The sequence below is a fragment of the Dipodomys merriami genome, unplaced genomic scaffold (genome assembly GCF_024711535.1).
Source record: "Dipodomys merriami isolate MVZ:Mamm:240054 unplaced genomic scaffold, mDipMer1.0.p SCAF_2, whole genome shotgun sequence".
NCBI lineage: Eukaryota > Metazoa > Chordata > Mammalia > Rodentia > Heteromyidae > Dipodomys > Dipodomys merriami.
In genome coordinates, this window is record NW_027203381.1 from 53,194,629 (window position 1) to 53,208,575 (window position 13,947).

General features: G+C 35.6%; 1 protein-coding gene across 8 annotated transcripts in view; it reads right to left on the reverse strand.

The window, feature by feature from the left end:
• Ankrd12 (ankyrin repeat domain 12) overlaps positions 1-13,947 on the reverse strand; it is a 138,793-nt gene that overhangs the window by 10,665 nt on the left and 114,181 nt on the right. For 7 of the 8 annotated variants that reach the window (XR_011373525.1, XM_070029653.1, XM_070029654.1 and 4 more), the window contains one exon: positions 8,649-8,747. Coding sequence is in view for 7 of the 8 variants with exons in the window: in XM_070029653.1 (XP_069885754.1) it covers positions 8,649-8,747 (99 nt within the window). In the remaining variant the exon portion in view is untranslated. Of the gene's footprint in view, positions 1-8,648; positions 8,748-12,929; positions 13,089-13,947 lie in introns of those variants that run through there. The other variant, XM_070029655.1, reaches the window with a different exon arrangement.

The following is a 13,947-nucleotide window of genomic DNA, read 5'->3' on the forward strand; positions in this document are numbered from 1 at the left end:
TAGCTAGCATTACAGGTGTGAGTCATCGACACTCAGCTGGTATCAATTTTTGCGGGAAAAATTTCACTAGGACAAAGTTATTAACTCAGGTACTCACACATCCAAGCAACCAATATAAGGTGGTAGGTGGGCTGTCAATTTGGACTGGAAAGATTGTTTTTATTCTCACTAACTTCCCACTAGAATCGCTTTCAAAAATGCAGTTCATAAACTACAGTTTTAAGTATATGAAACTTTGTCATCAACATAAATCACAAATATTGTTTTATATCATAGTAGTTAGAAATGTTTTCCTAAATTTTCGTATTAGTTTATTTTCAAAATCCCAGTAGGTAAAGTAGTCCTCCTCCCTCATCTGAGGGTTTGCTTTCCATAGTTTCAGTTACTTGTGATATGGAAAATGACAAAAATAAATAAGTAATTCATATATTTTACATTTGGGACTGGGATGTTTGGAGGCCAGAAAAGAGAGGTTTAGGGACTTTTGGGTTATCACAGACACCAAAGGCAGTGATATCATGGGGATTAGCTATTCTAGTATGGGCTTGGCAGCTGGGGCTCTACAATCTCTGGCTAGAAGAGAATTACATCAACTGGGGACAATGTAGCAAAAAACCTTTCAGACTTACTTCTGCAGAAAATTTGCTATCCAGAGCCTGTCCTTTGGCTCTATATGCTGATAGCTGATGACAGACCTCCCACCCAGGTCTAAATCATAGGATTTAGACCTCTCTGCAACCCAGAGAGTTGTGGACACACACAGACACACATATATACATACTAAAAATTCATATAATATTATGTATAAATGTTTCCATTTTGATCTTGCATTCATTTAAATTGTATGGATTTTTTTGAATTATCTGATCTAGGGCATTTAGTTTTAAGTTTAACTTAGGCCCCTCCTTCCCATTATTTTTTAGTTCTGCTTTCTTTTCCTTTCAGTTTTAGTTTTTACTTTTCAGTCTTTTGTCCCCTTTCTGTAGCCCTTTGCCCTTTATATGTTTCTTCTGTCTTCTCTTGCTTTTATTTCCTTTTATACTGGTTACAACATCTCTAATCTTCCTTATTACCTACTCTCATGAGATTGCCTAAATATTATTTTTCTGTTTTTTAATTTCATGTTAATGGTTTTGAGTTTGGCTTTGTTTTCTTTCTTCATCTTTTTTTCTTTTTGTGGTTTAAAAAAATAATTTTCTATTAAACTCTCTTCATTTCATCACTTCATCCTGCAACAGGATATCAGTTATAGTATTTTCCAATATCTCTACTTTCTCATAAACTTCTCCTACTAGGGTTAGCCTCCATCTCTTCCATCCCTACATAGTCAAATGCCTAGTATTAATCATTTCTGTAATTGCCACTACCCCTTCTTGGCTACAGTCTTCCTAGACCATAAATATAAATCTTTGCTTCTAATAGACCTAAAGATATTGGAATAGTGGTGAATAGACTTCATTAGGGATTACCACAAACAACAAGGTTGTACAATAAACTTGGCCCTATTCTGAATGGAGAAGAGTTCCAGAAACAATGTCTTGAGCACTAGCATTGATTATTTGACAACTGAAACCTACTCCTCCAATGTACTCATAGGAAAACACAGTACAACCCAGCAATTAATCTGGATGATTAAGTTATCATCCAGAAATATCCAACTAAAAATCCCACAGCAGACTGCAATCTCCACCAGATTTTGGCCTCAGATGCATATATCTCAGTGAAAGATCATGAAATTAATGAATAACCTAGGCAAGATATCCCCTTCAAAAGCCGACAACTCTATAATAAAGGACTGAACTAACAGTAATGAGGTTTTGATAAAGTTAAACAATTAGCTCATAAGACATTGACAAGAATGATCAATGAAATGGAGGTAACACTGACCACCTGAACAAATTCAAGGAGGACTGAAACAAATAAGAGAATAGAAACAAATTGCTGAATAAAATACAGAAGGCAATGTTGGATATGAAAGAAAAATTCAATAAAGAAATATTGAAAAATAGACTGAAATCTTAGATGTGAAGAGCTCAATAGCCTAAATAAAAAATATTCAAAGGATTAATAGAACAGAGTAATCTGGAAACAGAATTTCAGGAATTGATGATAAAGCAGAGGAATTAAAAAGACATTGATAAAACACTGACAAGAACAGAATTTTCAAACCTTTTCTCATTCCATCTAATGATTAAAACTATGAATTATGGGTTTAGAAAGGGAAGAAATAAAAAAAATATTAAGGGGCTGGGAAGGTGGCTCAGTGGTAGAGTGCTTGCCTTGCATGCATGAGGCCCTGGGTTCAATTCCTCAGCACCACATAAGCAGAAATAAAAAGCCGGAAGTGGTGCTATGGCTCAAGTGGTAGCGTGCTAGCCTTGAGCTGAAGAGCTGAGGGACAGCGCCCAGGCCCAGAGTTCAGGCCCCATGACCGAACCCCCCCCCCAAAAAAAATATATTAAGAATTTATAAAGTGAAACAAATAATAAAATAGCCAGGTACCAGTGGCTCACAGCTATAATCCTAGCTACCTGGATGCTGAGATCTGAGGATAACTGTTCAAAGCTAGTTCAAGCAGGAAAGTCCATGATACACATCTCCAATTAAACAACAAAAAGTCAGAAGTGGAGCTGTGTCTGAGGTGGTATAGTGCTAATCTTGACCATCAAAGCTCAGGGATAGTGCCTAGACCTGAGTTCAAGCCCCAGAACCGGCACAAAAACAAAACAAAACAAAATAAAATAAAAATAATAAATAACAGCAGAAACTTCCTTAGCCTAAAAAATGAGAGGGCCATCCATGTGGAGGAGGCTTATAATACACAAAAAAAGGCAAGATCAGAGAAAAAACATCCTAGACACATAGTTAAAACACTAAAAACACATAATAAGGAAAAATAGTGACAGCTTCAGAAGAAAGAAAACAAGTAACTTCCAATGGAAAGCCCAGAGGAAAAACATCAGATTTCTCAATACAAATTCAAAGTACCAGGAGGGCATGGAAGGACATAATTCAAACTCTGAAAGATAACAACCGTTAACCTAGACTAGTGTATCAAATGAAACTAATCTTCATAACTAATAGAAAAATAAGCAACTTCCATAACAAAAGCTAAAAGCATTCCTTGACTACTAAACCACCACTGCAAAAGAAATCTTATTATCAGAAGGAGAAAAATAAACAACAGGAATTACAAGAAGGAAACTCTACTAGATGAGCAGGTTAGGAAATAAAGAAGAAACAAGTTAGTATCATAAAAACAAAAAAATAGCAGAAAATAAGAAATTTTCAATATTAATCCTGAATGTTCATGAAGAAAGGCAACTTGCATTAAGGCTAAGTCATAGTTCAATAAAATAAACACCAAGAGATGAGATTGAAAGGGGTGGGGGCGGTGTCAAGGGGAGGTAGATAGATGGATGAAGAGAAGGGGGAAAATGCAGTGAAGAAATCAATGTATAGCCCATAAAATTAAGAAAAGTGAGGGAATGGGTAGGCTGGAAGGGATAGGTGAGAATGTTGAAAGAAGTGACACTGATCACGATACACTATATTCATAATGGCAACTTCTTTGTACAACACACACACAAACACACACTTAAAAAACATTTGTACTGTATATGAAACAGATCTCATTGACAAAGACAAACACAAGTTTATGGTAAAAGGGTGCAGAAAGATCTTCCACTGGTTGTTTGTTTTCTTGATAATGGTCATTCTAATGGTGGGGGTGGGGTGGGGGGGGTGATGTGGGCGGGTGGGGCGGTTATGGCCAGAGATGTTGAACATTTCTTCATGAGTCTATTAGCCAATTTTACCTTTCTGAGAAGTCTTTCTTTTAGTCATTAGTCCATTTATCTGTTTGACTGCTGCTGCTTTAAGGGTTTAAATTTTGATGACTTAATTTATTGAATTCAAATTATATTCTGAATATTAGGCCTTTTTAGCAAATGAACTCTGAGGCAGGAATGGCTGTACTTAATAGACTGATAAAACAGACTTCAAGCTCAAATAGGTCAGAACAAAGGTCACTTTATATTAATAAAAAGAACACTCCATCAAGAGGAAATTACAGTTGTTAACATATATATACTAAATGTTCAATAAATGAACATTTCTGGTTCATTAAAGACACACTAGTAGAACTCAGCACAATAATAGTGGGAGACTTTAACATCCTGCTCTCATCAATAGATATGGCATCCAAACAAAACATAAAGAAACCTCAGAATTAAATGGCACCATAGACCTAGTAGACTTTACAGATATCTACAGAATTATTTCATATAGTTAGTGTATAGTACAGCCTATGTACTTTTTCCAAAACAGTCTACATTTTAGCACATAAAACAAATCTTAACAAATACAAGCTAACTAAAATTGATCCTGTATTCTATCAGATCATCATGGATTTAAGCTAGAACAGCAAAAGATACTACAGAAAATATTTGGAGCTTAAACTACAAGAATGGATCATGGAAGAAATAATGAGAGAATTCAAGAAGGGAATATGACAACAAATACCAAAGAAACCTGAAGAATGAGATAATATTTTGAAAATTATACTCATAATTTAAAACATATTTTAAAAATTATACTCAAATAAACTTGATGAATAGTTTTGTTTTTTTTTCCTGAGACTTGGACTTGAACTCAGTATCTTACGCATGTACTGATCAGCTGGTGCTTTATCACCTGTGTGCCACACCTCCAACTCCTACAAATGGATAAATTCTAACAGTAAAAATTAGAGCAAAAACTAATGAAACAAAGACTCTACAGTTAATCTGAAAAACTGAACCAAGATGATATAAACTACCTAAACAGATCTATAGCAAATAATAAGACTGAAGTAATAAAAAAAAGATCTCCCAACAACAAAAATCCCAGGACCAAATGGATTCACAGCTGATTTCTATCAGATCTTTAAAGAAAAACTAACACCAATATTTCTTAAACTATCCTATGAAATAGAAAGAAAAGATGCTACTGAAATAATTTTATGAAGCAAGCATTATGCTCATTCTAAACATGGATAAAGGCACACAAAATATAGATCAATCTCTTTGATGAACAATGATGCAAATGTTTCACTGTTTTTTTTTTTTTTTTTTTTTTTTTTTGTCCTGTTGTGGGGCCTGAACTCTGGGCCTGGGCGCTGTCCCTCAGCTCTTCAGCTCAAGGCTAGTGCTCTACCACTTGGGCCACAGCGCCACTTCCGGCTTTTTTCTTTTTGCTTATGTGGTGCTGAGGATGAGGAATCGAACCCAGGGCCTCATGCATCCAAGGTAAGCGCTCTACCACTGAGTCACCTTCCCAGCCCGATGTTTTTAATGAATTTATTCAAAACTAAATTCCATAGCATATTAAAAATGAAACAAAGAAACTTCATGAGACTGGTAAGGGAAGGAGGAAGTAGGAGCAGGGACAATGGGAAATGAAGTAACTGATCAAGATGCATGTATATATACACGGACAGGTTAAAATGGACCTCCCTTATACATTACTTAAATGTAATGTTAACACCTATGCAGACACAATCATCTTAAATTACATAGAAAAAAGCTTCTGAAAAATTCAACATCCTTTTTGATACAAAGCTCTGATGAACTAGGAGGAAAATATATGAATTTACTGAAGACTGTATATGACAAATCTATAGCCAACATCACATTAGATATGGAAAAATGGATACTATTTCCCCTAAACATGAGACTAGAATTTTTAGACAGAGTAATAACAGAAAGAAATAAAGGAAGTTCAAATAGGAAACAAGTAAAATTATGCCAATTTGCAGATGATATAATCTTATGCTTAAAAGACCCTATAGACTCCACCAAAAAATATAGATGTTTCATTAATTTCTGCCCTAACTTTTACTCTTGGAATTTATTCATTTCTAGGGGTTAGAGGTATAGCTTGCCAACAAGGAAATGTATCAGATACTGAGTTCAAGTCCTGGCAGAAAAAAAATGTCTCCCAGTGGTGGGTCACGCATGTAGTCATAGTTATTCGGGAGGAGGAGACCAGGAGGATCTAGGCTTGAACCAGCCCTGGGAGATAAGTTCTTGGGACTTGTTCTCCAATTACTCAATAAAAGGTCTGAAGGTCTGAAGGTTCATGTGGTGAAGCCGACCTATGACCAAGGGGATGAAGTCCTGAGTTCAAGCCCTGATACTAGCAACAAAAAAACCAAAAATAATTTTCTGAATACACTAGAAGATAGAAAGATGCTCACAGACTGGCAGAATCAATGTAGTGAAAATGTCATATTACCAACAAATTCTATATAATACTGATTATAAAGTCCCAAAGTCATTTTTCACAGAAATAGAAAAAATAATAAAAAATTCATATAGAAGCATAAAGAACAAAAGCAATTCTGAGTAAAAGGAGCACGGCTGAAAGTATCATACTATCACAATATCAGACTTCACTGTCTCTCACTCTGTACAAAATTAGATTAAAATGAATTTAAAAAAAATCCAAGCTGGTGATGGTGGTTCATGCTTGTAAATCCTAGCTACTCAGGAGGTTGAGTTCTGAGGATCGAGGTTCAAAAAGCCAGTGACACTCTTATCTCCAATAAACTACTCTGAAAAGGCTGGAAGTGGCACTGTGACTCAAGTGGTAGAATGCTAGACTGGACCAAAAGAAGCTCAGGGACAGTGCCCATGCCCAAGAGTTTAAGCCCCAGGACTGGCAAACAAAACAAAACAAACACCTCAAAGTAAGACCTGAAACTCTAAATCAACTAACTATAGGAAAACAGTGAAAGTTGTAGGCACAGGAAATTATTTTCTGGATAGGCCTCCAACTACCCAGAAAATAAGAAAAAGAATTGATAAATGGGACTACATCATATTATTTTCTGTACAGCAAAAGAAACTATCAGAGATAAAAAAACAATCCAGGGAATGGGAGAAAACCTTCACCAGCTATATAACAGACAAACAGCAAAAGACTCAAAAACCTGAAAAGTAGAAGAACAAATAATCAAAGAGGTAGTTCTCAAAAAGAGTACAAATGGCTACTAGATACATGAAGAAATGTTTAACATACATAGTCTTAATGTAAACTAGTGGAACCAATATGAAATCAGTATGGAAGTTCCTCAAAAACCTAAAAACAGACCTAACCTAAGACCTCATCGTAGTACTCCTGATAGCATATATCTAAAGGAGAATAAATCAATATACCAGAAAGACATCAGCAGTAGTTTATTGCAGTGCAGTTCACAATAGCTGAATGGTAGAGTCAGTAGAGATGTCCAAGAACAGATCGAGATAAAAAGATATAATATATATGCATATATGTATGCACATACATGTACTATGCACTATTACATAACCATAAACAAAAATGAAGTCATTACATTTGCAGGAAAATGGATATAATTGGAAATCATGTTGAGCAAGATGAGCCAAACTCAAAAACTATTGAGCTGGGTGCCAATGACTCACACCTATAATCCTAGCTACTTAGGAAGCCACCCTAGGCAGAAAAGTCCATGAGACTCTTATCTCCAATTTCCCAAAAAGTTGGACATAGAGCTATGACTTAGTGCTCAAGCACTAAGCTCAGGAATAGCACCCAGGCCCTGGGTTCAAGCCCCAGGACAGGCTTGCTTACACACACACACACACACACACACACACACACACACACACACACACACACACACACACACACACACACACACACACACACACACACACACACACACACACACACACACACACACACACACACGTACAGGAAAGCAAAATATTGTACTTTTCCTTTCATACATGGAAGGGAAGCTAGTTCTGAAAGGCATACTTATTCACAACATTTACCTATGTACTTACATACAAACATGCATGATTAACATACACACAACACACATATACACGTTAATGCATATAACACAATTCTAACTATCAAACTATGTAGGAAGGTGAGGGTAAGGAAAAAAGGGGAAAAAAAGATGTAAGGTAAATAATTTAAAAGTACAGGACAACTGTGCATAAGGAAACTCAATGCAAGCTTTGATAATCAGTGACTGGGGAGCCAGGGAAGAAAAGCAATGAAGAGATTCATTCTGAACAAAATACAATGTATGCACATATGAAATACCATAGTGAAACTTCTTGGTGCAATTAACACTAAACATGAACACAATTAACAGTAAGAAAAGAATGACAGGAAAGTATAACACAGGTTCAAATGAGAGGAAGTGGGCATCAGTGGGAAGACTAACAAAGTGAATGGGATGAATATGGTTCTATTACTTTATCTACATATATAAAAACAGAACAATGAAACTTGTTGAGATTGTTTAAATTCTTTTAAGAAGGGTGAGTGGGATGAGGAAGAGTAATAATGGGGAGAAAGTGTGAAATGTTACAACAAACCTTCCTTGTACAATTGAAGTATGTTAATTATATACATATATATATATATACACACACTCAACATGAACAACATGGATTAAAGGAAATATAAACATTTTCCCTACAACTGAATAAGTACAAGGCAACAAAAATCAAATCATTTTCCCTGATGGCTCTACATAAGGAAAATTCACTAATGAAAAACTCTAGGCTATTTTAAAGCAGTATGAAAAGTAATTTTTATCTATAAATATATATTTAAATATATCTTACCCTTTCGATACTGTGTTGCAATCGTAGTTTCATCCTTACAACTTCCTGCTGCCGAAAAAGCTCTTTAAGTGGATCTGACAGTGAAGGTGGTGGTGTAATCTAATTAAAAAGCACAGATGGTTAAAAGTATTTGGTTTTACTTACACTGATAGGTGATAGGGAGAAGAGTAACAAAAACAAACGCTGATATAAAAATAGAGAAAAATAGTCTGAAGGATTGTAGCAGGCCAGGTACCTCAGTTTAATAAGCAAATTCTCTTTGTAGTAAACATGATACAAATAGTAAAAATCTTGAATGTTTCATTTATTAACTATCACATATGGGCTAATAAATTTGTGGTTTATAAATATTACATATATGATATCTCACATGACTGTCTATTATAACATAAAAATATTGATTCATATCTAGTTTGATATTGTAGTGGACTGTGCTTTCTGTAGATAAAGGATCATAAACTCAATCTTTGCTTGCACTCAATTGCTATAGGGGTGGAGAACTTTTTTTTTCTGCCAGTACCATTTGCATATAATAACATTATAGACCCTACAAAATTATCAGTAGAGGCAGACAGACTTCAGACAGCAGATAAAACAGATCTTAAAGGAAGAGCAGAGTAAAATGAATTACTATTAGAAATGAACTACAGAAATCCCTCACGTATGGTGGGAGTTAGATTCTAGAGACGCCTCACAATAGGTGAAAAATCTGTGAAGTGGCAGTGTTATATTATTTATATATATTTTAAGCCTTTATAAACCCCACTCTCCTATAAACTTTTCCCACTCTCTTATTAAACTTAATTCACATTTTAATATTTTTTATACTGCTAGAATTTTTTACACAAAATACTTACAATCATAAATATTATATAAACATCTATATATACTGCAAAGTCCTGCAATATATGAAAATTAGATATAGATATAGACATATGTTAAAGTGATATAGTGAAGCTGCAGAAAGTGAACTGCAATAGTGAGGGAAGACTATACTATTGAGAAAAAGGTAAGGATGGAGGGAGATGTCTCCAGAAGAGAGGACGCATAATAAATGTCAGAAACAAACAGCATGGTATTTACAGGGAACTACAGTTAGTCTTGAGTTCCTGGAATTTCAGTTTTGGTGAAAGGCATGGTAGAATATGAAGATGAGAGCAACATAAGCAAAATAATAAAGTTTTCATTCTATTCTGCAAACCAGCTTTTCTTAAAGATTATTCCATAGCACTTGTGCCCATAAAGATGATCTCCAGGAAATAGTACTAGAATAAGTTTAGAATATTGTATACTTTGTATTTTTATTCATCTTTTATTCATCTCACAAGTTCTTCATTCCCAAACTTTGCGATCATAAAAACCTCTTCCCACATAAACAGGTGTTTAATTCATAATTATGCAAAACACAATATGGGAGATTTTCTATGTAAGAAGGACCCACTGAAAGGTCTTATAGTTTGCTGTTGTGTGGAGAACAGATAGTACAGGAACAAGACTGTCTATTAGGAAGTAAGGAAGCAAATCACTGTTATGCTGGTGTGAAATGATGATGGGGTAGAAAGGATAGGGTCTAAAAGTACTGGTGACTGAATCTAATTGATAAAAAGGAGAAAAAGCTGGGTGCTAGTGGTTCATGCCTGGAATCCTAGCTATTTAGGAGGCAGAAATCTGAGCATCAAGTTTGAAGCCAGTCTGGGCTGGATGTTCATGAGACTTACCACCAATAAACTACTCAGAAAAAGCTGAAAGTGGTGCTATGGCTCAAGTGGTAGAGCACTAGTCCTGAGTAAAAACAAGTTCAGGGACAGTGCCCAGGCCCTGAGTTCAAGCCCTGGAACTGGGGCAGTTTGGGGGGTAATTGGCGGAGGCAAGAAGGGGAACAGCCAAGGAGTATTCTCATGTTTTTAGTGAGAGAATTGCAAGCTGGTAACGGAGAAAGATCATAGAGGGGAAAGAAGAAAGAGAAGCAAGATTTAGGGTAAATTTAGTTTGGTATAGCTTCACAAACTCAGTTTGCTCACACTCAGTTGACACCATAGAGTAGAGCTACAAGTAGCTAAACAGAAGTCAAGGAGAGGCTTGGGTAAAAATATGTAAACTTGGGAATTAATATATTACCATGTAATGGTTAATAGTCAATGGAACCTATGAAAATTTTCTGAGGAAGCTTTTCCTTTGTTGTTTTGCTTGTCTATCTTTAACAGATTTTGTTTTTCAATTCTGTGTCCTAGGCGTCTTGGTAAGAATTATTTTCTTGACAGTTCTCAGGGATGGAACTATGGAATGAATGATCTATTTATCCATCCATCCATCATCTCTCATATATCTCTGAACATACTACTTACTACCTGCCTTACTCTTTTATCATTCACGTTTACAATACTTTTAGAATAGTTTCTATAAAACTGTTGCAATGACTATTAGACCAAAATGCAGTAACTGTTTTTTTGCCCTGTTCATTTGAGTTTTGCAAATTTGACATGCAGTTCATAGTCCCCATCCCCACCTTGATTTCTTCAGAAAAAAATGGTAACATCTAGTTAAAATTTTAAGGATTTTTTTTTTTTGGGGTCTGGTTGTGGGGCCTGAACTCTGAGCCTGGGCGCTATCCCTCAGCTCTTCAGCTCAAGGCTAGCACCCTACCACTTGAGCCACAGCGCCACTTCCGGCTTTTTTTCTTTTTGCTTATGTAGTGCTGGGGAATCGAACCCAGGGCCTCATGCATGCAAGGCAAGCACTCTACCACTAAGCCACCTTCCCAGCCTTCCCTTTAAGGATTTTTTAAAACTATATTTCTAATGGGTTTTATAACACACATACACACACCAATTCTCTGGCTGAGAGACAATAGATAAAATAATATATTGGAAAGTAATAATGTGCTATTAGTATTGGTGTGTGTATGTATGTGTGTGTGTGCATGCACACGCATGTGCGCATGCACTTGCATGCCAGATCCTGGGCTTGAAGTCAGGGCCTGTGTAATGTCCTTGAGCTTTTTTACTCAAAGCTAGTAATCTACCACATGAGCCACAGCTCTACTTTCAGCATTTCTGTGGTTAATTGGATACTAATAATTAATCAATAAGGTTAATAAGAGACTCATGGGCTTTCTTGTCTGAGCTGGCTTTGAATTGTGATCTTCAGATCTCAACCTCTTGAGTAGTTAGGATTACAGTCATGTGCCACTGCTGCCCAAGTCTGTGATTTTTGCATTTCTGTTTTTTTTTCCCCAACTAGACTTTGAACAAATGAATTTTGAATGAACAAACTCTGAGCAGGCTGCAGTTCTTCTAGTGGCTCTAGATAATGTGAATCTTAGTGACTTGGAACAAGAACCAGTAATAATAGTCATATCTACACTGTGCTTTGAAGTTATTAACAGGTTTGGGCCTGTAGCACTAAATCTTTTGGGGATAGCACTCTTATTTTATGGATGTAGAAACTAAACTCAGACAAATGAATCACCCAAAATCTCATAGATATAGCAAGATCGACATTAACTCATGGATACGAACTAAAAAATTTATTTTGACTACATTATACTACAGTTCTCTACTTTATACTGAGTAAGTTCTAATTTAAATGTATTCTTTATAGTTATACCTACAGTTCAAGACCAGAATATTCTGTATTATTTCAGTTAAAATTTCTTTCCCTTAAGGGAAATAAAGTAGGACAATTAAAGAAACAAAAAATTACTTATCTTTTTTAAATCATTAAGAAATGATTTTTCTGAAACAGTACAGCAACAAATTTATTTGCCACTCATTACTTTTAGTCTATTACTATTCCTATCTACATCTATCTCTTTAAGATTTAAAAGGCATTAGTGTCAATATATTCTGTGGATATAGGACTATAAAGCCTTATTTCTCCTAACTTTTTGATCTTTCCTGAATATTAAAGGATGGGATATTTACAAAGGAATGATGCAAAGCAGTATAAAAATGTCAGGAGACCTGAACAGCCCTTGTATAAACCAGGGGTAAGAACTGAGGCTAATCTTAGAAAAGAATAGGAAGGACCTTGTATGTGACAATAAGGAATTGAGCCTATGGATATCTGGATGTCTGTCTTGATATTAATTCTGGTAGTCACATATGTATTCTATAATAAACTCAGAGCATAAAAGGTTAGACTGAAGGGTGAGATTAAAAACCAAGAAACTATGGAAGTAATTTACAATGATTGTGTGGCTCATCTCTAATATCATCTTAGTGCACAGTTATGAATGATTTGCCTATACAATATGAATAAATATGTAATATCCACGTATTTGAGTAAAGTCAATAATTAATGGAATACTTGTATGGTACTAGGAATGAAGAAATGGGGAAAGGAAGAAGGGAAGTGGCGCTGTGGCTCAAGTGGCAGAGCACTCACCTTAAGCTGAAGAGCTGAGGGATAGCGCCCAAGCCCAGAGTTCAAGCCCCATGACTGACAAAACAAAAAAAAAAAAAGGAAGAAGGTGATTTATGATTAAAGTATATTGTATGTATGAATGGAAATGCCATTAAAAAAAAGAAGAAAAGGGGAAAAGTGCTAATATGAATCAATTCCATTTAGTGATTGATTTGAGTTGATGAGAGGACAAGAAAGGAAGAGATCAAAGTTAAATCTAGGTTCCCTGTCTTGGGAATTGGGAAGCAGAAAAATAATGGTAACTGAAGTAAAATGGGTAAGAACACTTCTGAGAAAAGGTCATAAGGTTTTGTAGTGGACATATAATTCTAAAGATCTTGTAGATATTCAGATGTCTTAAGGCAGCTGGAAATATGATAATGGATCTAAGCAGTATATTCAGGGTGGAAGATAAAGATAGCCCTTATTAATATCACAGGCAGTTACTCAAACATTAATAATATTTTAGGGAAAATATGAGGAAGACCCATAGAATTCTGCTTTGGCAGGAATTCACAGATGTGACATCCCATCTGCAACTGAGGCACAGAAACTGAATTAAACAATTCATGGAGACAAACAGCACAGACATGTATAAAAGTAAAGAATGAGATTCCTGAATAAGAATGACTTCAGGAGATGTTGGGTGAGTCTGCAAGTAGTAGTGAGGCAGGCTAGGATCCAACTGAAATCTAAAATTTGGTTGTTAAGCTGTAGGACCCAGGAAAACAGAAACTCATTAGTAACTAGTTATCTAGTTATCTATACAGGACTTAGGGATTGCCATGTATGGTGGTGCATACTTGTAATCCCAACACTTGGGAAGTTAAGGCAGGATTATAAGTTTACATTCAAGGTAGCTCAATCTACTATATAGTAAGATGTTGGCTCAATA